At 41.1% G+C, this 25620-nt stretch overlaps 1 protein-coding gene across 1 annotated transcript in view; it reads right to left on the bottom strand.

The window, feature by feature from the left end:
• Nucleotides 1-25620, bottom strand: part of USP32 (ubiquitin specific peptidase 32) — a 220236-nt gene that overhangs the window by 97392 nt on the left and 97224 nt on the right. Inside the window, exons 3-5 of the mRNA XM_088446361.1 lie at nucleotides 21618-21723; nucleotides 20837-20955; nucleotides 18967-19126 (exon numbers count right to left, since the gene is read on the bottom strand). Coding sequence (XP_088302487.1) covers nucleotides 18967-19126; nucleotides 20837-20955; nucleotides 21618-21723 — 385 coding nt within the window. The remainder of the gene's footprint in view (nucleotides 1-18966; nucleotides 19127-20836; nucleotides 20956-21617; nucleotides 21724-25620) is intronic.

Here is a 25620-nt window from a genome sequence, read left to right as displayed (position 1 = left end):
GTTGCAATGCATGCTGGGATTTGTAGCTCAATAACAGCTGGAGGGCCGCTTATTGCCCACCCCTGGTCTAATGTGTACCCAGCTTTAGTTTTCTTATAGTGCCAAGTTTTTTTCCTTTATATATAAAAACTTACAGTATATAAAAATCGATATATTTATTTTTAATATTAAGCAGAGTCTGTAGAATTGACAATGCTGGCAGGATACGATGTTTATTCAGTCATCGGGGGCTATTGGTCTTGAGCACAAAGTGGATGGATGGCGCTTGCTCATGGACTCCTTAAAAGTCGGTTTATGCAGATATTAAAATGTATTTTTGTAGGCCCTCAGAGAATTGTTAAGAGATAGGAGATTAAGTTGGACGCAGCCTGGCAGAGTTTCAAAGTGCCTGCACAAAGTTTTTGGGGACTCAACAGGCTGAAAACTATTCTGAAACTGTGGGTGACCTCCCTACATCTTACAAAGCAGTAGGGTGCAATTTGTCATTAAAGGTTAATTACTTAGACTCTCATTTGGACTTTTGTCTGGAAAATATGGGTGTGGTGAGCAACGAACACAGTGAGCGTTTACATCAAGAACATTTCTAACATGTAAATGCATTATCAAATACTGTAAAGTTTTTTTATAAACTACAAATTTGTCTTTTTGATCAGATTTTAGTAAGTAAATGTTTTTTGTTTTTTTTTTACATAATTTACATGTCACTTAAAAACCTTACTGCTTAGAGAAATTTCACAAACATTTGAGTGCAGCACAAAAAATACAATAAGAATCAAAATTGGGATAGGACATTATCATTCAGATCTGGCCAATACACAATTGTTTTTAAAAATGATCGTGTAGTGTATTGTACATGAACGATAATTGTTCAACGCTGAAAACTGTAGAACAATGGCCTGAACAGTTTGATTTTCTTTCAAAAATGCTTGATCGTCAAGATAATCAACTTGATGATTGTGCCCATACATCTTGCAGTGTATGGAGGCATGTAGTGATTGTATCATCACTTAGCTCATACACCTATTGGTTGCATTGTCTCTAAACGTTATGTAGTGTATGGCCAGCATTACAAAGCAGGGGAAGCTTAAAACTGTATTAATTTCCCTCTAACATAGAGGAAAATGAATACAATAGTTATATTCAAGATTAGCGTGAAACTGGCCATACGCTGAAATATTTTTTCAGCAGATCAGACAAATGGTTTCACAGATGCAAAAGATCTGGCAGTAATTCCATACATAAAAAGATTTATCTTTACGCTTTTACAGTTCACTGGTAAAATAAAAAAAAGAGAGAGACCTGCATTCACATGTCTGTATTGACAACTGCTGGGGTGCTCATAAAAAGTTGTTCTACCATGTGCAGAAGAGACCCAAATTTACCCACATAGATCCTATATGGAAAGGATGGCACTCTCCAGACTATTTGTAAAGTATATAATACAGTGCATTTAATGCCCAAATAAAAAACAAACCAGAGCTCGGCTATTTTCTCCTTTTGCTGAATTGTGCTGCGTTGTTTCCAGATGATAATACCTTGATAAAGGTCCCGGGTGAGACCGAAACGTTGGTTGGTATGTATATTTGATTTGGTTTGTGTTCTGTTGGACATTAAATGCACTGTATTATATAATTCCGAAGTTGTGTTGACATTCAACATTCTTCGATCCAGTGTCATGTGTGTACCGGGAATACCTCATGGAAGGCATTATCACCCACTGTGGATATCACAGTGAATGACCAAGGGTGCTTAACAGAGTCGTCTGGTCAGAATTGTCTGTGGTAAAAGACAAGCGACACTGAGTCAAATGCACTTCCACATTCAATGCAGGAGGTACCAGACATATCCAGCAGGTCAGTGCAGCGTCCTTTAGCTTCCATGGGATATGGGAGCAAAAGACCCACCAGAGTGCCCCTGTTAATACTGCGACACCAGACACAGCGCCTCACCTGGGCTTGTGACGTCGCTAGTTGGACCCTGAAGGACTAGCAACATATGGCATTGTCTGCTGAGCCAAAGTTCCAGTGTTTTGGGCTGATGGTAGGGTTCAGGTGTGGTGGAAACCCCATAGACCCCAGTTGTCAACAAGGCACCGTGCAGGCTGGTGGTGGTTCCATAAGGGTGTAATCACCTAGCATTGGTTGGGTCCGCCTGAACAAGTTATTGACCGGTAACCACTACACTGCATTGCTTGATGACCATTTGCTGCCCTTCATGGACATCATGTACCCCCACAACGATGGAATATTCCAGCAGGATAATGCACCATGTCATCAGTCTCAAGTTGTCCAGAATTGGTTCAAGGAGCATTCTGGAGAGTTTCAATGAATAATGTGGCCACCACGATCGCCCGACATGAACCCAAATCGAGCATTTATGGGATGTGATGGAGAGGTCCATTAGCACGCATGATCCTGCATCTACAAATATCAGGGAGCTGTGGAAAGCTATCCAGGTGGCATGGGTTATTCTCTTTAGAGGTCTTCCATACACTTGTGGAATTGATGCCATATCGAGTTGCTGCACTTCGCCGCGCTAGAGAGGGTCCTACAAGATACTAGGCATCTATCCCATGACGTTTGGCTCTTCAGTGTTTAAGATTATAACCTTTCAGAAGAGTCCTATTTTCCAGACTATTTCTATGTCAGTTTTATGTTTATTATTTCTTCCTATACTCAAGCTTGCTTGCAAATATCTGATTTAGGCCCGTATTCAATTTGAGAGAAAAGTCCGGATCCGTGATACTTATTCGCCTATAACGTAATTTTCACCTGTTTTGCTTTTACCCCGTATTCAATTTGAAAGACTTTCCGCCTAGGCGGAAAGTCAATGCAATGTAATAGGCAAAAAAGTTTAGCCTATGAATAGCAGGCAGAAGAATTTGCAGAATTGGGGTTTTGGGGTGCAACATTGCGGAAACCCCCCTGCAGCCTTCAGACAGTGCCCCAAAGGTAAACTGTGTCAAAAATGTTTTAAAAAACACTTAACACCTCACAAAATCACTTTCATTTTGGGAGCGAAAAAAAAATGTTGGGGAACAAAGTTAAAAACTAGCGAACTTGACTCTGGGGCAGTCCCCAAGTATGCCCCAAGTGTTTTTTTGATTGCAGGTACTTGCGGCAGGTGGATTTTTCACGATTTTTTAAACTTCACTTTAGCAACTTTTAAATATGCTGAACCCCATTTTCAAGTACCCCAATTTTGCTGGGATAACTTATTTTCTGGAAAAAATACCCCTGAATACTATTCTGCACCTCAAATAGAAAAAATGCTATTTAGCAGCTATTGAGCCCATTTAAAAACACCAAATACCTTGAGCAAGCCAAATCGGGGGGTACCATAGCTAACCCCCATATCAGAGCATCTTTTTGGGGGAGGGGGGGTCAGACCGATTTCCCCAAAACTGACAGTACTTTCTGCCTGTTCAAGTTTTGCTGGATCCCCTTTTCGCGTACTTTCAAATTGAATACGGGGTAATGCGGGCACCGGCGCGATACTTTTCCGCCTACAAAACAGGCGAAGTAGGCAAAAAGTCCGGGACGCGAAAAAGTATCATGGCTCGGCTCAAATTGAATACAGCTCTTAGACTGGTGGTTAAATAATATATTTGCCATTATATGTAAATCATTCTTCTTTAATCCTGAAGTTTATTAATATGGTTGAATTCACGAGGTATAATGGATGTTTTCTGATTAGAGTAAAAAACAAAACAGCATATAACTTTGCCCTGGACAAACCATATTGCACTGCAAGGGGCGCAAAATTTTTTCTTCTTCTTGCATGCAGGGTAAATACTGGCTGCTTTTGCACATAGCCCATACATATATTGGACAGATTTATTTTTACACTGCAATTTAGATTTGAGTTTGGCCACACCCCTCAACTCTAAATCTCTCTACACATTTTAGATCTGCCCCACCTGCTGTGCAGCATGGTTTTACCAAGATGCAGTAACTTGTTACAGAATAAGCACAAATATATCGCACATTTATTTTGAACCTATTCCTACTCTCAAGAAAATGCAGCTCAGCATATAAACTACAGTTAAGAGAAGATGAAATTAATCTGCTATTCAATAACCATGGGAGAGATGACGTGCTGTCTGTATAATAAATAAGGAGATGCTGGCTTAAAGGCATCATTACAAGAACTGCTGCACTTAGTACATTAGCCTGGACTCTTAGACAATTCCTGACCAGAATCTAAAGTTGGGTAATTAAACAAGACCTGTCCGGATAGCTCCTAAAAGATGTGCAGATACCTGTAAAAGTACTTAAGGTGCCATTGTTGGCATTTCTTTTTACAGCTTTTACTGCCAATTTAAATTATTTACTTCAACAGCTAATAGCTCAGCAACAATATCAAAAGAGTGCCTTTTTCTACACTGTACAGTTGCAGTCTGTACTACTTTCTGTCTTAAGTGCTGTTTCCTGCATTTTTTTTCTCCAAATATAGAAGTATGCAAAACTTTAATTTTATGCTCTAAAAGGCAATAACTGGTGTTAGAACTTCAAAATGGAAATACTCCGGCAGAAGTTAAACATGACAAATAACCATTATTAAGCAACATAGCTTTTTATACTGATTTGTGATAACTACAAGTATGAAGAAAGGCAGCAGCACGTGGAGATGCCAGATACTTTAGACAACATCTCATAGTTTGGTAGCTCTGCTTCTCCCTTTAACTCCTCTACGTAGGCCTCCATTTTTGGTACTGGGCTCTCTGTCACTAAAGAGGAGTCCTGTAGTGCTGCACGGCTAACATCATAGGAAGCAGTCAGCATAGCTAGGCAGGTAGTTGAAACTTCCTAACACTAAGCATGTAGCATATGGGCTTCTGATTATACAAGACTTAATCCAATTAAATTACACACGCAGTGCACATACCCCTTCACTACAATTTTTTTTTTGTATTCGTTTATTGAATATAAATGATAGCACAGTAATTTGTACAATTGTCGTATTGGACAGAATTATTCAATAGCATATCAAAAACAGTCAGATGACACTGGCCAAAAAATGTAAAGATATTTAACAATCAAAAACAGTTTATAATATAGGTATAGTGGGTTAGAAAAAGGACTAACAGAGAATTGAATTTGAGAGGATTTATGTGAGAGGGAGGAAGGGGATAAAACTATAGAGAAGGGGGTCAAAGAGAGGGAGGAGAGAATGGAGTGTTGGGAAGGAGTGAGTTAGAAGAGGGGACAGAAAAAGCGAAAGAAAAAAAAAAAAAAAAGGGGGGGGGGGGAGAAATATAGGAGAATGAGCCACAAGTATGCAGTATATTTATGTATAGTTGCATGAGGAGCATCAGGCCGAAACTAACCAAGACCTGGGAGAGGTGAGTTTGAAAGGTATACCAGGGATTCCACACGGCATGGAACCTCCGGACAGCATTGTTTTGTAGACTGGCGATATATTCCATATTTGCTATGAACCAAATTCTGTTCAGTAGCTCCTGGCGGCTGGGAGTGTGTGGTATTTTCCAATTACGGGCAATTTGAAGTTTGGCTGAGCAGGAGATATGAAGGATTAGTTTATTTGTAGTGTTGGGGATGGAGTCGATCGGAGCACAAAGTAGAAGAGTAGCTGGGGTAGGAGAGGTCGGAATGGTAACAATTTGGGAGAGTAGGGAACGGACCATGTTCCAGAATGGGACAATCAAGGGGAATGTCCACCACGTATGAAAATAAGTTCCAAGTTGGCCGCAGCCTCTCCAGCAATAACTAGAGGTGCTGGGGTAGATCTGATGTAGATGTTCTGGCATCAAGTACCATCTGGTATACACCTTATATGTGTTCTCGCAGATGGCCACACTGATGGAGCATTTAGAGATGGTCAAGCGTATAGTGTCCCATGCTTCTTCCCCAAGAGAGAGGCCAAGATCCGTTTCCCAAGCCTGTTCGTGTGTTTCAAGCGGAGGAGGCTTTAATGCCAGTATGAAGTGATAAAGGTGCGAAATTGCCCCTTTGTTGTTAGGTCTATAAATGCATAATCTCTCAATGGGTGTGGGATTAGGAGAGGAGCAAGTGGAGGGATTTGAGCTGGCGAAGTGGCGGATTTGTAAATATTGATAATGGAGCTTATTAGGAATTTTATGCTTGTCTTGAATATCTAAGAAAGATCTAGGGGAGGATACCTCAACTACATGGTGAAGCCTAGTGATGCCTGCTGATATCCAGAGGCACGCCACTGTTTGAGATAGACTTGGGGGGAATGTAGGGTTATTCCAAATGGGGGTTAGAGGGGAAGGGTGTGGAGAGAGATCCAGTTTTTTATTAAGGGAGACCCAATTACTAAGTGTCAGACCTATATCCGCTCTTCTATTTCCCACTGTAGCACTATGTTTACGGGGCAGCCAGGGTAGATACGAGACTGAGTGTACATCCACTAAGTCGCTCTCCAGATCAACCCATCTCTTAACATGGCGGGTTGAGTGCCAGAAGGTCATCTGACTCAACCGGATTGCATTATAGTAGCGGTGTAGAGAGGGAAACCCCAAGCCCCGGTCCCAAGCACGCTTGGTGAGTAAAACGCGACAAATCTGGGGTTTTCGGTAGTTCCAGATGAATTTACAGAGCATAGTTTGAAGTGTGTTGAGGGTGTGGAAAGGAATAGGAACAGGGAGAGTTTGGAATAGTTATAGGAGTTTGGGGAGAATGTTCATTTTTACAGCATTGATGCGGCCCACCCATAAGAGATAATGTGTTTGCCACTGTTGTAGGTCTCTCTGGATTGAGCTGATGAGGGGAGGGTAGTTGGCTTTATACAGGGATTCATAGGATTTAGTAATGAATACCCCTAGATATTTGAGAGAATCTTTTTTCCATATGAAATCAAAATTTGATTGCAATAATGACTTCATACTGCCAGGTAGATGAAGATGAAGAGCTTCGGATTTGGTATGATTATATATGACTCCCTGTCTGGTTACAGAGTTAGAGAGTTCTCGAAACAAATTGGGAAGAGAAGTGAGTGGTTTTGTTCGCGTAAAAGGTATATCGTCCGCGAATAGAGACAGGGTATATTGAGAGTGTTTAACCTTGACTAATGTCGGGATTGGCCCGTATGCTTGTAGCCAATGGTTCAATAATAAGGGCAAATATGAGTGGTGATAAAGGGCATCCCAGCTTGGTTCCATTGGTTGTTGAAAAGGAGTCGGAAAGCAGGCCTCCTGCTGAGACCGTAGCAGAGGGATTGGTGTAGAGGGCTTGGATAGCTTGTAAGAACTGTCCTCGGAACCCGAATTGGCGCAGTGTTTGGAAGAGAAAAGGCCAGAAGACCCTGTCAAAGGCCTTCTCCGCATCCAGAGCAAGCACCAGAGAGGGAAGTTTGTGGATATTAATATAGTGAACTAGATCGATTGTCCGTCTAGTATTGTCCAGTGCTTGTCTGGACGGGACAAAGCCCACCTGGTCAGGATGGATTAATGAGGGAAGGAGGGGGTTGAGTCTATTTGCAATTACCTTAGCAAAAAGCTTTAGATCAGTATAGTAGTGAGATGGGACGGTAATTAAACACTAAAAGGGGATCCTTATCAGGTTTCGGGATGACGGTTATGGTAGCTTTAGTCGTGTGTGGGTGGAATGAGGAGCCTTCTAAAACACAGTTGAAAGCCACAGTTAGGTGAGGTATCAAGGAAGTTTGAAAAGTTTTATAGTATGACATTGGAAGTCCGTCAGGACCGGGTGCCTTTGAAGATTTTTGTGTTTTGAGAGCTGAAACAATTTCTTCTGCAGAGATAGGGTCATTTAGCACGGAAGAGGTGGCGGTATCGATTTGGGGGAGATTACAGGAGGCCAAATAGTCCGCAGTTGAGGTGTCCGTGTTGGTGTCAGTTGTTGGGGGGAGATTGTAGAGGTGTTCATAATTTTTAAATAAAGAATTGATGGTGGATGGACTATAGTGGCTAGTGCCGCGATACTCATTTAATACAGGAATAGCGGTCCTGGCTTTCCGAGCTTTCAATCTATTGGCTAGTAGGGAGTCAGCTTTGTTGCTCTTTTCATAGAATTTTTGGTTGAGCAAGCGTAGGGCCTGCTCAGTCTTTTCAGCGTTAAGGGCATTGAGGGCCGTCCTGGAAGAAGTCAGTTGGGTGTATAGAGAATGGGAGGGAGTACATTTATGAGCGGTTTCAAGGTGTTGAACCTCTGCGGTCAGGGATTATATTTGGGACCTACTTTCTTTATTTCTAAAGGAAGCATAACTAATGATGTGCCCACGGATAACAGCTTTATGCGCTTCCCACACCAAAGGGGTGCAAGTAGGATCATTGTTTAAAGAGAAATAGTCCTCGAGGGCGGACTTCACCTTTTCCTGAAATTTTGGAATGGTAAGCAGAGTTTCATTTAAACGCCACGGGGGTCGTGAGGGTGGAACATCAACAACAAAAAGAAAAAAATCGAAGGACGCGGTGACGATAGAGTGGTCTGACCAAGCATTAGACAAAATAGAGGAGTCAATAAGGTGTTCGCTAGCTGGTGTGCTACATAAAATAAGATTTATTCTCGAATAGGACTGGTGGGGTATCGAGAAGAGGGTAAAATCCTTGGATGAGGGATTGAGGGCCCACCATATATCAAATAGACCCGATTCGCGGAGGTTTTTGTTTAGGTAGCGAGTTGCTGGGCAGGGTCGTGTTTTGGTAGGGGTAGGACCTTTATCAAGCTCGTGGCTAAGGACTGCATTGAAGTCTCCTCCAACAATGAGGCTGCCTATCCTATATTTGTTTATTTTAGAAAAAATGGAATTGAAGAATGATGATTGATCTGAGTTGGGAGAATGCAATTGTGCATTCTAAACTGCCTAATTTGCCTGTCAAAATAATATACCTCCCGTGTGAGTCTGTATGTACTGTGTGTAAGGAGAAGGGGATTTTGCTATTAATTAGTATTGCTACTCCATTGTGTTTAGACAGACTAGAAGAGTAGTATGTGGTGGGGAAACTCTTAGTATGTAGTGAGGGATGTGACTGCGCTTTAAAGTGGGTTTCCTGAATCAGAATAATCCCAGCCTTGAGATCTCGGATAGTTCGGAAGAGCGATGAGCGCTTCTGAGGAGTGCTTAAACCCTTGGAGTTAAGGGAGGCAAAATTTAGCGACATTTGGCTGGGATGCAATATTCAGCGAGTCAGGAATTTCCCACCTACATTATTATCTACACTAAGGGGCAGAGGGAAAAAGAAAATAAAGAAAGAGGGAGAATAGAGAGAGAAAAATAAAGAAAGGAGAAATGGAAAGGGGTTAAAAGTGTGGAAGATGAGGGGGAGAGAACCGGGTGGGAATTCCCCGTGTCCAGCAGGGGAAAACACACTCGGAGAGTGGGACTAAGCAGTCCAGGAAGGTAGTAGGGAGAAGAATCCGAACTACCTTTAGGTAACTAAGTAAAATAGATTAGAAAACAGATAATTGCATATACCGGAGAATACAAAGTATGTATAGAGGAAAGAAGTGAGAGTGTCAGAGAGCCTTGGTCCTCCATTTGTGGTTGTGTAGTAGAGGTAAATGAAGACCTAGTAAACATTGCAGAGATGTCAATGTGAGTTGTCAGAGGGGGGGAGAGAAAGCATACAGTAGAAAAGCCCAAATGAGGATATACTTATCAATTACAAAGTCAATTATAACTAAACATATAACATGTATAAACAGTTCAAATATTTTCGCCAGATATTCCTAGGAACACAAAAAGAATAGGGTAATATTACTCATGTGAAACCCAAATGCGGTGTTCTGATGGGCAGAGCATTCCGGTAGCCCCGATGGAATCATAAACTACTAAAGGTACAGCTACATGAAATAAAGTAAACATATAGCCATAACATACTACTATGAAACAGTAGAACAGGTGAAACAACTACAAATATAATAACGCATAGTAATATGACTGAGAAAAAGGATATGAAATGGCCATCTGTGTAGGGACTCAGGGCCAAGATGAGGATCCCATGACGGAGGAGGGTAGTCTCTGCTATATAGTAGGATGTTTCTCAGAAGAGTGTCCAGTTATCGTGGGTAAACCCAAATGGGAAGGAGAAGCAGCATGTAACCTTAATCATATTATATGTCCTTTGAAGCGGTTGGATGGGGGCCGGAGTCTTCCAGATGGGAAAGAAAGTCTGCCTTTTTTAGGGTCTCTGATGATAATTGTTTTACCGTTGAAGGCAACCATTAGTTTGAAGGGGAAACCCCATCGATAACGGATCCCCCGTGCTCGTAGTGCCCTCGTTAGATCTTGAAGTTCTCTGCTTTTCAAAATTGTAATGGGGGCTAGATCTTGGAAGAATTGTAATTTGATGTTATCATAGAGAATATTGGGTTTTCCACGTGTCGGGGGCCAAGACTCTTTCTTTATTCTTAAAGCTTAGGAAGCGCATGACTACATCTCTTGGGGGTTCACCATCTCTTGGTTTAGGTCTGAGGGCTCGATTGGCTCTTTGAAGGGGCAGCTGATGAGGGCTTAGGTCAGGGAGAATGAAGGAGAACACGTTGTGGAGATAAGTCTCTAAATTATCCGGGGACACCGTTTCTGGGATGTTTCGTATGCGGAGATTGTTTTGTCTTTCTCGATTCTCCAGATCCTCATTCTTGGTGCGGAGATCAGTGAGATCCTGGACAATGTGATCAATGTCCCTATGAGTCTCGTTTTGGAATTTTTGAAGGGTGTCTTGGCGGGATTCTAATTTAGAGGTTCTTGTGCAAAGTGAGGATAGATCTGATTTGATCGAGGAAACTGCTTTATCCAGCTTGGACTCTAGAGATTCTTTAAAATCTGTGATAAGGGATCACAGTGCCATAATGTCTTCTTTTGTGGATAGAGCTGAAGAAGGTGTATACTCTCCCTCTATATGGGGTACACTGGGGGAAGGAGGGTCGGCAGCCGCTGAGGACTTGTCACCTTTAGAGAAATGTTGGGAGATATCACCACCCACACGTTTTCTGGAATTAGTATTTGACCTGTTCATAGTGGTGGTAAGGGGGTCGGTAGTCAGGGGTTAAGTATGATGACTGGGAGGACTCTGTGGGCCTAGTTGAACAGTGACAGACCCAAGATAGTGGACATCTGCAAATATGCACAGAGTGGAGTTGTGAGGCCTTTGTCTAGAAAATAACCACAAGAGGGCACTGCCCCAACACTCTCAGGGAGTCATTGCTTCAAATCGTATACACATTTATCTCAGTATCACAGAGCGGTTTATAGGCGGCAGTGAGGCTCTGCTGGAGTCGGATGTGCGTGCTTGCTTCAGAGCTTTTTCAGCCCGGCCAGCGGTATCGGAGAATGAAAGGGCTTAGGGAACTCTATCAGGTGTGGTCTTCATAAGAAGGGGTGCAGTCTGTGTGATGTAAAGCGTGGGCAAGTCAGAATCTGCACTTATCCACGTCTGCTTGGCTTACCTGCTAAGCCACGTCCCCAGTAAAACCACGTTTTATATAATCAAATTTTCAGTTTATTGTGAATGCACTCACCCTTCCGGTTAGTAGCAGGCAACAAAACGACGTAACCGGGGTGAGGGCGACCCTTGATGTTAGATCGCTGTGCAGGTTGATGTAGTTGGTGGACCACAGACTGCAAAAGGGACTTCCAGTGTTATAAGAATTATTAATCCAAAGTGGCCAGCACACAAGGGGAGAGAATTACAGTGAAGGGGAGGTCCAGCAGAGAAGGTGAGTCACCTGGGGCCCACACGCTGCAGAGCAGGTCAGAGAAGCAGATCCGGCAGGGGGGAGATAGCACAGCAGGGAGAAGGTGACCAGGAGATGCTGTGAGCAGACTAGCGTGGTCTGAAATGCAAGCCGGTCTCCAGGGCCGTTTTCAAGATGGCGGCCTCCCGCGATTCGTGGCTCCGGACGCGATTGCTTTTAAGGGACCACCGGGTTATAGAACACCCCTCCGCAGATCCCCACACCGCCAGGGGAGTCCAGGGGGGGGGGGGACCGGGAGATAGCGGCGACAATTAGAATTGGCCGCGGCGCCGCCGACCTGCGGGGCTCCAAAATTGAGCCCCCAGCTTCTGGAGGAGATGTAGGCCGCGATGCTGCTGGAGCCGGAGATCGCTCCCGGAGCTCAGGTAGGGGTACAGCGGGGTGGCAGGAGGTCAGGAAGGATGAAGGGGTCCGCTGAGACAGCCGGGGCAGCAATAATGGGGTAATTTGAAGTGGCTTCTGAGGAGCTCCAAAAAAACACAGCCTCTCCACTTGCTAGTCAGGCCACGCCCTCCCCTTCACTACAATTTAAGTTGCTAGGATGGGATCTCAGCACTATCCATTGATGTTGGCTAAGTTGGTCGAGCAGCTACATACATGTGAAGTGCTAGCTAGGCACCCAAATCGGATGAAAGTGATAGAAAAAGATAGAGACACATTTACACACACACTGTTAACTTGTCCTTTCTTAAGAGGGGTAGACATTACACGCATCAGAACAACAAATCGTTCAAAACGTGTAGTGTACCCAAACTACGCGCTCCCACTGGTCGTCCGTCGCATCCTCAGATCTTTTGTACATTTAGAAAGATCTGAGGATGTCGCTAGTGATGCCATACCTCCGCTGCCCCCACCATTGCTCCCTCGCTGCCGGCATCCGCAAGTGAGTATGCACTTGCCGATGCTGGCACCCCCGCCGGGGCCGTCGCTGACAAGGTCGTACAGACTACACAGTCTAGCGTGTACACCGCCCTTTAGACACGCATGAAAATAAACACTGAAGAGTTTCAGCTGTCTGATTAACACTAAAAAATGTAGTTTACCTTCAAGGTTCCTATCGGAATACAACAAATAAGGGTTTAGCAGTGTTTTAAGGACAGACAATACTTTAATCTGAAAGAACAAAGGGATGAATAATAAAAGAATGAACACTGCTCCATTCTGCAAAAAAAACATACATCACAAAAAAGACACAAGGAAACAGTAGCTAAACGACTAACCTTTTACAATAATCTTAAATAGCCTACTATAACAATAGGTTTAATTTTGTAGGTTATACCCTGCTTGTAATAGGTGCTCATTGGGCCATGAAATTAAAGAGTGCAGAGTAAAGCTTTAGCATTATTAGGTGAAGATTACATTCTCTATTAACTGAATGTAGATGAAGTCATGCACTGTCCTGCTTTGTAATTTCCAATGTTTAATTGTTGGAAGAAACTGGCAATAAAAGTTATTGTGGTTCCTTCATGATGTCCTTCCATGTAGAGTTAGATAACCCAAATACATTGACAAATTGCAAAACGATTGTTGTTCTTCGCTCTAAAAATACAAATGAGTGACTTCCTAAATTTAAAAGCAAAACTATTATATCATTTTGTGTTGGTGATTAAATGTATTTACAAAGGACACCTGATGCATAAAGCTAAAGAACATTTCCTCGTTCTTTCACTAGACCCAAGATCACACTAAAACTTGTAATTCATTAGTGATATAAATTTATATAACAAAAAAAAAACCTATGGGTTAAGTGCCCAGAATCTATGGGTTACCCAGTGTAGTAAGCCCCAGAAGGTATATTTAATTTTTCATCGCAGCTCCTGAGACTGAAGAAAAACACTTTAAAGTGCAAACTTTGGGGCTTTCCACATGGGGTAGAGACACAAATTGAGTAGATAGACGTAGAGAACAATGCATTGTTATTGATTTCATCAAAGGATTGATTTTTTTTTTTTTTGCTTGATTTATGTATTTTTTTAAAAAGAAAATAAACATTTTAAAAATTGAAGAGAGATGACAGAAGCAGGAAAAAAAACACATACACTGTGTGCACAGGCCCGTTCATTTTAGTAACATTTTCTCCAGCACAAACTATTTACAAAAGATAATATGTTTACAATTTTGTTACACCAAAATCTTTCAGCTCTACAATGTTTAGCTTGTAAAGTCTGTTATGATCTGCATTTTGAATGCGGAGACTTGGCTTCAATACGGAAAGTATTAAAAAGTGACAAATGGATAAGCCAGACACACTTTCCTGTATAATTTTTTTCAAAGTGTGCAGATATATAGCTTTAGCTAAAAATTCAAACATAATAATCATTTAAATAAAAAATAAAAAACACACATTTTTTACATTCATGACTTATTTTAAAGATTGAATTGAGCAATCCAATTAATTTGCTCAAAATCTTACATTTCCTCACCAGAAAAGCAATTTTGGTTTTCATTAGGAAAAAATAGGTTTGAATTCAATAATAATGGCAAATTGTCAATTCCTGGATTATCAAAGAATAACAAACTAGTGACATTTAGCAATCAAAATAATAGAAATGACAATGTAATGGAGATTGATTCACCTACCTATGGGCCCGATTCTTGTTGCCTTGCAACAGTAGAGATATACCATGCTCCAAACATTTTAATAAGAGGATATATTTAGTATGTGCCACCAACTGAAGTATATTAGGTTGATAAATTCAACAGCATTTCCACCTACTAGAACACCACCTTCACCATTATGTGGTCACTTCCACACTACAAAAACAGCACACAGAGCATGTAATCTGTAAGCATATTAAGGATCTACTTAGTGTGACGTAGAAAGACAGGGGAGAAAAGAAGATAATATGAGGGATAGATTCAGACTAAGCTACACCAGAAGGTTTACCGATTCAGCCCAATGATTTGGAAAACACTGCTATCTCGTTTCACTGACCAGATCAGAAATCTGCAAAAGGGCACTTATTTTCCAATGGGCCATGGGCCATGTTCAGAGATGTATCCTAAATCGATGCTTAACATACATCTCCTATGGTGGGAGGACTGTGCATACACACAGGATTTGTACTGTGCATGTGCAGCCCTCCATCTGCGAGTTCACTTGCAGTGTCTCCATGCCGCAGACTGATTGACAGGCTGAGGTGTTTGCGGGGGCGTTCCTGGCCAGCGTTACCCTATTTTCTTGGAGTGATGAAGCCAGGGACTGCGTTGAAGGATGCTGATTTCCTGGCCTGGCAGGCTGCCAGGGTTTGCCCAGGTTCAGTAAATTTCAGCTTACGTAGCCTGGCGAAAAGGAGCTACCAGCGTGACCAACGGTCATAATGGTCAATGGACGCTGCACTCAGATCGCAGATACAGCAAGGAGGTGTCTATTTCTTTCTGATACCTCCAGCTGCATTTGCGTTGGATAGTATTGCACGGCTGCTTCCTTTGGGCTGTGCAATACCGTCCATCTATGAAACAGGACCTATATCAGCAGCAATCTAAACTAAAAAATATAGATTTTTTAGAAATTAAATACAGCAGATTCTGTCCTACTCAGACTGAAGACACATTCCCAATAGAATTCAAATACATTTGATAAGGACGAAGAAGAAAAAAGGAATATATACTGATTATATTTAGTGCAATTAATAGAGGCGATTGTGGAATAATTTTTATCAAAGCACACTATAGGGCAGCACAGACAGTGTAATGGTTAGCATTACTGCCTTGCAGCACTGAGATTGTGGTCTCAAGTCCCATCACAGCCCCAGCAGTGTGGAGTTTGTATATTCTCCCTGTGCTTGCGTGGGTTTCCTGCGGGTGCTCCGGATTTTCTCCCACACTCCAAAAATTTACTTTTAGGTTAATTGGCTCCCAACAAAAATTAACCCTAGTGTGTATGTGTGTGTGTGAGCATGTGATAGGGAACATAGACTGTAAGCTCCACTGGGGCAGGGACTGATGTGAATGGCCAAATATTCTCTCTAGAGCACTGCGGAATAAGTGTGCGCTATATAAAATACAGGTAATAAAGAATATATAAATAGTATATACAGTCTGGAGTTCAAGAAAAAAACCTGTTGGACAGCACTGTATGAAACTTAATTTTTAAACAAACATTACAGTTTCTCAAAAAGCTTGTGGTAAAATTAAAAGCAAAATAACAAGGTAGGAAAATTGTTAAAAAGGAACTTCATGCATTTTATTTAAATTCATATCTCCAATAAATAAAAACATTTTAGGTGCCTCCTGGTGTAAAAATAAACACACATGGGCCTATATATTAATCTGCATAGTGATAAAGAAAAGTCTGTTACCTTTTGCAATTTAATAATAAAATATCACTGCGGCAGCTGAGTTATACTTAAGACTAGTATAAGATAACGGTAGAAGAAGGATCTCAAATGCACTTGTACTGCCACCATACTTGCTAAAGTGTTCACCATCTAGACTCGGCAAACCTTTTCGCTGGTGTGGGCAAACAAGAATGGCAAATCTTGAATAGATAAGAAGCTCGATCTCCGCAAGGCTTTTCACCAATTAATAGGCCTTGTAGTATATTTGTCTCTAAACTAGTGTTGTCAGCAGCGTTTTCAAATGAGTTATAATTAGGCAGAACCCTTTTCAATAATTTTTTTTGTATGGTAGTCACCCTTCACGTCAAGGTATGGAGACAGGGGGGGGGGAGGGGGGGAGAGAGGTGGTGTTGGATGGAAGCTGCAGCAGAAGTGACAGGAGCTGGTAGCGGAAAAACACAACCAAAAGGTAATGTAAAGGGGGGTATCCACTAGACGATAAAGTTGAACGATTGAACGATAATGATAAAATCATTCGATAATAGTTCGATAATCGTTCAAACATTGTTTGCAAATCGTGCAGTAATTGTTTCTAACGATGTATGATGCGCGCTCCCGCTGGTCGTTTGATCGTCTCCTCCATCGACTGAACATGCAGGTCAATTTCACTTGATTGCTTACAAATCGTTTACACATCGTTTACACATCGTTCACGCTGAACGATCAAACGATGAACCACTGTCTGCCCACTATAGCTGAAAGCTCTCAAATCACAGATTAAAACAACATAGTTTATTGTTAGATCTTTTGCAAATTGTTTGCAAATCTTTTAGAGTGGAAGATCATATTTCAAGGGAAACTTCAAGGGAAAATCGTTAAGAGGTTGGACAGGGATAAAATAGTCTAGTGGATGCCCCCCATAAGAGTGAGGGTGAAAGACTGAAACACAATTACCATATATCAGAGAGATAGGTGACTATAAATTACTATCAGGGATTTTTTCTATTATTCTAGGCTTTATGGGCACCATGTATATACTGCAGGGTGCAAGATATTAAATATGAACTGAGGCCAAAAAATCTATGGTTAAGCAAACAATAGTGCACTATGAAATTACTTCATTTTAGGGACATGGAAACATTTATTTGAATATTAGTCAATTGATACTCGTCATTTGATGTACATCAATATAAAACATTGGCTTTTAAAGAAAAAAAAGCTACCAAATTAACAGCAGCAGCTTTAGCAAGTAAGGGAATTGACTTCAACAAAAAAGTCACAAAACTACTAAGCTGTGTATAAAACAAATAGTGCACAAAACAAATAAGGACTAAATTGTCCATTTAACGTTAAGCTTAAACTACATAGTCCATTAAAGAGTCTGTTTTCTGACCAAGTATTTAATAAGGGGAAAAAAAAAATCTAACTTGTGTAAAGAAACTACTTTTCTTTATGTGCACAAAGTGCAACCTTCGATTACATCTATTAATAATTAAAGGCTTTTTGGAGGTTATACTGTTGCAGTTTAAAATATCATAATCTTTCAAAGTTAAAAGGGAAAATAAAATTGGTCAGTTGTTTTATGCTCTGGAAAGTCTCCAAGTCTGGCAAAGAAAGCACTAACTAGTGACAATTCTGCCACTAGCACAAATCTGTTAGGTCTGGCCTGATGACAGGCCTTTTTGTGAACCCTCTTATAGCCCAGATGCACACATTCGCTACTCTTTACTCTCACTATCACTAAGTATTGTGATTATCTGAATGTGTTAAAAAAACCACATACTTTCCAACATTCTGGGTTTGCAGTTTGTGATGTTTCAGACCCTTAAAATTGTGATGCCCCACTCCCAAGTAGTGAAGAGCCACCACTTTTTTCAATGAGAAAATAGGTCTCCTCTAAATAAGGACTGCTTGGGGGTATGCTAAGAATGTATAGAAGTGATTGCAGAGACAGGCAGCCAATATTAATGCTTTTAATCTCATACATTTAAGAAAGGTGATCAGACACTATGTAACAAAACAGACCTATATGAGCAGGCAACATTGCCAAATACTTAATGAAAAAAAAAATTGGCTATCACCATCAGGCCAGCATTTAGCACATTTACAACTCTTATCTGAACCGCAGATCCTGGAGTAGAGCACAATTTTAAAACACTCTTTTACAACTGCCACAAACTGCAACAAAACAGGGCAGCTAAAATGTTTATGGCATGTTAGGTAATGAAAACTCATGGCCAAAGATCAATACTACCACCATTACCGTAGATTGTTAGTCATGTGATTTTTTTTTTTGTTTGTTTTATGTGGATGAATGAATGCAACAGACTAATATTTCAAGCAGAAAAGTAGCATGCACATATTGGATAATCAGAACGAGTGAGGAGATACCAGTGAGGATTGCTGTTAACACTGTTAGATTATCACAGACTGCATGGATTCTCTCTTAAGTAACAAATACAAGTTTTACCCTGAACTACTGAGAATGATCTGAAAAACCCACAAGCAAAAACCTGAATATATGAAACATCCTTATTTTTCTTGCTCTAGAGAGAGCTGCTGATCATCTTTATTTATGATGAGCTGCCCATGCACGCAGCGCCTTGGACTAAATTTGGTATCTATCAGATGTTGATCAGGGTTTACCGAAAATCTGTTTGGTGGCAAATTTGGGTAGCCAAAAGAGAGGCCAACTAATCTACATCTATACAGACAGTTTACACATTAGGGTCAATTTTTTCCAATCACAATGTGAATACGTTTGTGAATGCTACCCTTGTATATACAACTGGGGAATACGACCAAGCCATTACTTCAATGCAACCATAAGTAACGGACAATCTACACAAGAAAAAAAGATCTGCAGGTGTGATCAAATTTGTCTTTGTGGTCAATTAAAGAAACATATAAAAGAGTTACTGAATGATTACATTAAATATAAAGAGAACATGAATCAACAAATAAACAAAAATAAAAGGACTTACAGTGCGTAACTCCAGCCAATGTTTGGTAGAAAGTGGGTGTGTCGCTGTCATCAGTGAGTGTAACAAAGACTCCCCCAGACAGCAACCATCGAGAAAATGTGAAAGCATCTTTATTTTGTAGCAGCCAATTTCGAAATTTCTCATAGTTCACCTTTTCCCCCTGATAAAAAGATAAAAAAAAAAATTAGTAGATTGCTATCCATGTTCCTGCTGTTCATTCAACTTTTTTTTGTAATATAAAGAATATAGCACTCGTTACCTAAAATATTACAAATACAATAACTAAAAAGGAGATCAACGTTTATTTTTATTCATATGTATTTTGCCAAGTCACTTGTTCCTAAAATTGAAGGGACATTGTACTCAAATGATGATATGATATCTATTTATAAGAAATGATTGATGGAATTGGCAATGCTTGGTAAAGTCACATGTACAATAACACATTTCCAGATTTAATTGTTTTTAATTCAATAACAACTTATTATTCCATTCAGTTGATTATTCTGTCCAATCTTCTACCAAACCAGAAATGCGTCAATTTTACATATGAAAAACGTCTAAGATACAGTCAGTGCAGAGATTGTACCGAGGTGACTGCATTGAGTAAAAACAAGGAGACAACTTAGCTGACTCATACATAAAAAAGCTGCAAGTTTAAAGTTGGGTACACACTACGCGATCCAATGCACGGTATACCGTTCATGGTGCAAGTTGCAATTGCCGCAGCGTTAAAACGCTAGCAATGCCACCCCTTCTTCCACCCTGCTCTCAGCTGTAATTCGCTCATTTTTGCAACCTACCAGTATATTTTTGGAGTGTGGGAGGAAACCCACACAAGCACAGGGAGAATAAACAAACTCAACAGTTAGGTCCCTAGTGGGAATCAAACCCATGACCTCAGTGCTGTCAGGAAGTAATGCTAACAATTACACAGTCTGTGTTGGCTCCATGAAGAAATACTTTTGGTGTAATGAGAACTGGCTTATCTGGTTTCCGAGATCATTGGGGAGTATATGAACTTTGCAATTAAAGAAACAAAAAATTCTCATATAGGGGGAATTGTTTTATTTGCCACGCTAATTAATGGGCGACCGACAGAGCAAATCAATTGTTTTTTGGCTGGCCATTTATTATCACGCTTATCGAGTTCAAATAGGGAACGTTTAGCTGCATAAAGCAGCTAAACCCATCTAAAGTCCCAGATGCCCAAACCACGGAGTTTTCGACAATTTCAGGAAGCTGTGAACAGAAATGTTTCGCTTTCACGCCGGAACTGAGCAACAATTGAATTGATCAGTCAGACCCACTAGTAACAGCAGTCGGGGAAAATAACTGAAGCGCCAGCACAGCGTCAATAGGAGTCTACATAATGCCTGTTACTTAACCACTCTGGTTCCCCATGCCAGATGGAGAAGCAGCCTTGGAGTAGAATGCGGTCAAACAAATCATATAGTCATACATATATGCACAACTAGGTAACCAAGTGTTTCCCAACGCTAGTCTTCAGGGAGTCCTAACATGGCATGTTTTCAAGATCTCTTCAGAAAACCAAGTGAAATTTTTAGTATCACCTGTGGATCTTAAAAATATGTCAATCTATAATAAATACAATTGTGCTATAGCATAGAGTATGGAAAACATGCACTCGAAGGGTTATGGAGTTGGGAAACACAGGGGCAACCTGTGGAGGGTCCCAGAAACCCCCCTATGTATTCTATTCTGAGCTACCTCCTGTGTGATAAGCGATAAAAAAAGTAATAAAATAAATAGGTTGAGCAACATGGTGAGCAATTTGTGTACAGATCTCTAAACTATTCAAATGCAACATTATATACCATAAGATAAAAACACTATTTTAGAAACATACCTCAGCAAAGCATTTTTTAAGGGACAACGGAACTTCTCCATCAACAACAGAAAGCATGCCCTCCATATCCTCCCGTACAACAAAGCTACCGGATTCATTTGAAAAAAGGCTAAAAATGTCTGAGAAGTATTAAAGAATAAAGAGGAAAGTTTAAGAGATGCATTTTTGCATAACATGAAAACATTAAGGACAGAATATTCACATATCAATCTTGTAAAATGATCATTCCATGTAAAGAGCATCAGGGATCCCCACTTCACCATCTCCAATTTTGATAAACTTTTACATGATGGTTGGCATATATGTCAGACTAACTTTGGGAATATGTTACAGTAGCTCTTAGCTCATAATAGTATGCAATAGTAGCAAAACTATGACCTTCAAAGTGGGCGTGGGTGCAATGGTCACCCACTCCGCAGTGCACAATCAGGAGGTGGGGACGATATTCACAATTGGGCCACATGATCTGGAATGATCCAAAAGGCTTTCTATTAAAGTCAGTGGTAAATTACCTGCAGCAGCCCACAAGCGACACTCTGTTAAATTTATGTTACACATTATATTTCCACTGACCTTTTAATGAAATGTGTGAATAAAAGCATGTAAATATAAAAGGAGTGGGAAAAAGTCATGTATGCATTTGTCAATTTGTTCACATGATGAAATTTAATGCCTTGTCATATTCCTACCATGTACTGTAAATGTGTTCCAATTATGCTACATCGTATGTAGAAAGCCAGAGCAAGACAGAAATCAATATTTATGTAATAAAAGTACTTACACTTTGCCTTCTCTTCATCTCGACCTCGTGTTAGAAGAACTAGTCCTACTATTAAGTTGTTGAAGTGTAATCCTTTTGAGGTTCCACTAAACGAGCAGTAGATGACCTAATAGAACACAGAGAACAATAACTAATTAGACCAAATGCTAAGATGTACATGCAATAAATAAAAGGAACACGAGATGATTAAAAGGGACAAAAAACACTAAATAAAAACATAACTAATTTTTGAATCCATAATTGTACTATAACTATTACATACAATAATTTAAAGTAGCATTAATACCTAATCGCTACCTCCTTCCCAATGACCTGGCAGAAGTTTTCTCCAGGGTTCCACAGTATCTTTAAAGTTTGACAAGCCAAATCTTTTCAGTTTATTTACTTTAAAAAAAAAAAAAAACTTAAGGGAGTATGGGTGAGAGAGCAAGACAGTTTGATGAAGTGAGTGAGTGAGTGAATGTGTTAGAAAGTTGAGTCAGTGAGAGTGTGGAAGAGACAGAGAGGAGGGGGGAAGCAATCTAAAGCTGCTACCTCAATGATTCAGAGACTTCTCACTTGCCCTTCCAATCACACATTCCCCCTCTGCAGCATATAAAAGCCACAATTATCACTATTATTATTACTGTGAGACGAACTAGAGTAGGTGAGTAAAATGTAGCAATTTGGTGGTGAGGCAGCTTTTAAGCATCATTTGAGTATGTAGAACCTACTGTATATTGATATTGACAATTCAAGGAGTTCTTGCTCATAACAAACATGTAATCTAAAGGGAAGATGCAGACAGTCAGACGGGATGACACAGATAGGAAGACAATGAGCAAGGAACATGGAGCATTGGGTAAGGCGGAGAGCTGGAACGGTATGATAGGGAAGTGTGCCTTGAGAGCCCATTTGACAATTTGTAGAGTGGAGAGTCTGATAGGAAGAGAGTTCCAGCAGTAGGGAAGAGCACAGGCAAAATCTTAAAAAGAGGGAGTAGAAGGTAGTAACCAGTTGGCAGACGGCATTCATTGTGGAGCAAAGTGGGCGGGTGGGAGTAAGAAGGAAGACCAGGTATGAGATGTAAATAGGAGAGGATTAGTTGAGGGCTTTTTATGTGAGTGTGAGAAGTTTGAATTGTGTTCTGAAGTGGAAGTGTAGTCAGTGTAGGGCTTATCGGAGAGAGAAGGTAGATGCAGTAAGTTTGGAGAATAAGATGGACAGACTGAAGGGGAGTGTGGTGGGTGGTCAGATAAGAGGTTACAGTAGTCCAACCGGATATGACCAGTGAGTGGATGAGGGTCTTAGTTGCCTCCTGGATGAGAAAGTCTGATCCTGGAGATAATTTTGAGATGGAAATGGCAGGATTGTTAAAGGTACTAAATGTGTGGTTTTAAAGGAGAGGGAGGTATCAAGGATAATTCCAAGACAGTGGTAGTAGAAGATGGTGGTGCTGTCAACAGATAATGAAATTGTGGGAGGTGAGGTTTTACGGGATGGTAGGAAGATGATCAGTTCAGTCTTATACATGTTAAGTTTAAGAAAGAGCTGAGACATCCAGGAAAGTGTAGCAGAGAGACAGTTGGTGAGACGAGTGATGGTCGAGGGGAAGAGGTAGATCTTAGTGTAGTCAGCATACAGATCATATTGGAGAACAAAACAGTGGATGAGGTCACCTAAAAAGGATGTACTGTTAAGAGGGAGAACAAGAGCGGTCCAGGAACAGCACCTTTCGGACACTTACTGGTACTGGGGGTAGTGTAGTTATGAGAGGAGACAGAGAAAGAACAGACAGAGTGTTAGGACGACAGCCAAGAGGGCAGAATTATGAAGACTAGTGGTCCACAGTGTCAAAAGCAGCAGAGAGCTCAAGGAGAATGAGCAGAGAGTAGTGAACCTTGGATTTGGCAGAAAGGAGGTCATTGCTGACTTTAGGGAGGGCCATTTCTGTTGAGTGGAGAGGACAAAAGCCTGACTGAAATGGGTCAAGCAGGGAGCGGGAGGAAAGAAAGTCGGTAAGGTGGTTGTAGACAATAAGCTCAAGGAGTTTGGAGACAAATGGGAGGAGAGAGATGGGGCGGTAGTTAGAGAAAGTGTCAGGATCAAGGGTGGGTTTATTAAGAATGGGGGAGACAATGGCATGTTTATATTAAGAGGGGACAGTGCATGATGAGAGGGAGAGATTGAAGTATCAATACAACATAATGTAAAAATATGCTCATGAGTTTAGAAGTGAAGAGGACAGAGAATTTGCAATGCAGAAGGCATCCTGTCCTACATATGCTGGCACTGTCCTAAATTGCTTCCTTTAAGTCAGGGATAGGGAACCTCAGGCCCGGGGGCTGTATAAGGCCCTCGGAGTCATTTGGCCTGGCACTCTGAGCTTTTCTCTGCTAGCCTCATCTGGCTAGCACGGTGCTTAGAATGGCTCCCTGCAGCCAGAATCTATGCAGCAGTGCTGCCTGTAGCATCCTTAGAATGCTTCAGATGGTCACTCAACTGCCCTAATCACCAGTGATTGTGGCGCCGCCCCTTGTAACATCATGTGGAGAGGGGGCGTGGTCTTCACCAGGCCCGCGAATAATGTTATATATATCAAAACAGCCCTGTAAGGTTCCTGCTTCCTATTAACTTTGTAGTCTTACAGTTGTCCCTAAGCAGATTCAGTGTTAATAACACACATTCTGAGTGCTACAAAGTGTCAAAGTTTTATTTTGAAGAAACTCAGCTCTTTCCTCTTTGCTTTCTATTACCAGATGGGTACACATTTTGGCAAACCACCCTTTGTTATTCGTATAGGAATAGTCACCATGGATATTTCTGTGTAACATAGGACTAATTTCTGTGTGTGCAGACTTTATAGTTTCATACACTATAGTCCATTCAGTTCTTTACATCATAACCATCCAATTTTTCTGTCTGTTTAATTGTAGAGATGTACAATTCTTACATTTATAATTATGCACCAACAATAACTAAGAAAAGTAGAGTTTCTATCACCATTGTTTGTTGGACAAGTTCTCTGACCTTAAATATCTACCGCTTACTATTATTAACTCTCTAAATAATAGAAGAAAAGTGCCAGATACAGGACAATGGTTGCCATCCCTTTTTACTGCAAGCAATTTGCACTAGGACATAATTAAACTGATAGTTTTAGGATCCAGCTATATTTAGCTTTAGAATTTTGTTAGCTAAGCGACAGTTCAAAAAAAAATAAAGATTTAATGTAGCATATACTGACAATGCCAATTTATGTTAATATAGAATAAGAGTTTGTCCATAAATCTCTGTAATAACATTAGCCAAAAGTATTAATAGCAAATTTAATATAGAAATACAACACAAATGCGAAGTATTTGGTAAACGGCAATATACTGTATATTACGACTGTCCAATTCATTTTCTTTTGCCAGTATGAGTACACAGACTGAAGACTTGCATAGAACATGGCCAGGGCCTGCCCTAGCCCAAATTTTTTGGTAAGCGAGTAGGTTTTTTGGCGCCCCCCCTATGCAGTGCACGCGGTAGTGGTCCCCCCTGTGCAGTGCCCCTTGTGCCCCCATTAGTAAGCTTATACAGTGCCCCCCGTAGTCCCCCCTTGTAGTAGTCCCCCCATTGTTGTGCCCCCAGTGGAGGTTTCCCCCCCATGTAGTGCCCCCAGTAGTAGTCCCCCCCAGTAGTAATCCTCCCTTCAAGTGCCCCCAGTAGTAGCCCCCCTTCAAGTGCCCCCAGTAGTAGTGCCCCCAATAGTAATCCCCCCTTCAAGTGCCCCCAGTAGTCCCCCCTTCTAGTGCCCCCAGTAGTAATCCCCCCTTTAAGTGCCCCAGTAGTAATCCTCCCTTCTAGTGCCCCCTGTAATCCCCCTTCAAGTTCCCCCAGTAGTAATCCCCCCTTCAAGTACCCCAGTAGTAATCCCCACTTCAAGTGCCCCCAGTAGTAATCCCCCCTTCCTGTGCCCCAGTAGTAATCCCCCTTCCTGTGTCCCCAGTAGTAATCCCCCCCTTCAAGTGCCCCCAGT

This window comes from Taudactylus pleione, unplaced genomic scaffold (assembly GCF_031769625.1).
Source record: "Taudactylus pleione unplaced genomic scaffold, aTauple2 ptg000397bl, whole genome shotgun sequence".
In the NCBI taxonomy this organism is placed as follows: Eukaryota; Metazoa; Chordata; class Amphibia; order Anura; family Myobatrachidae; genus Taudactylus; species Taudactylus pleione.
Note: the sequence above shows the minus strand (reverse complement) of the source record. Positions and strands in the feature narration are given on the sequence as shown.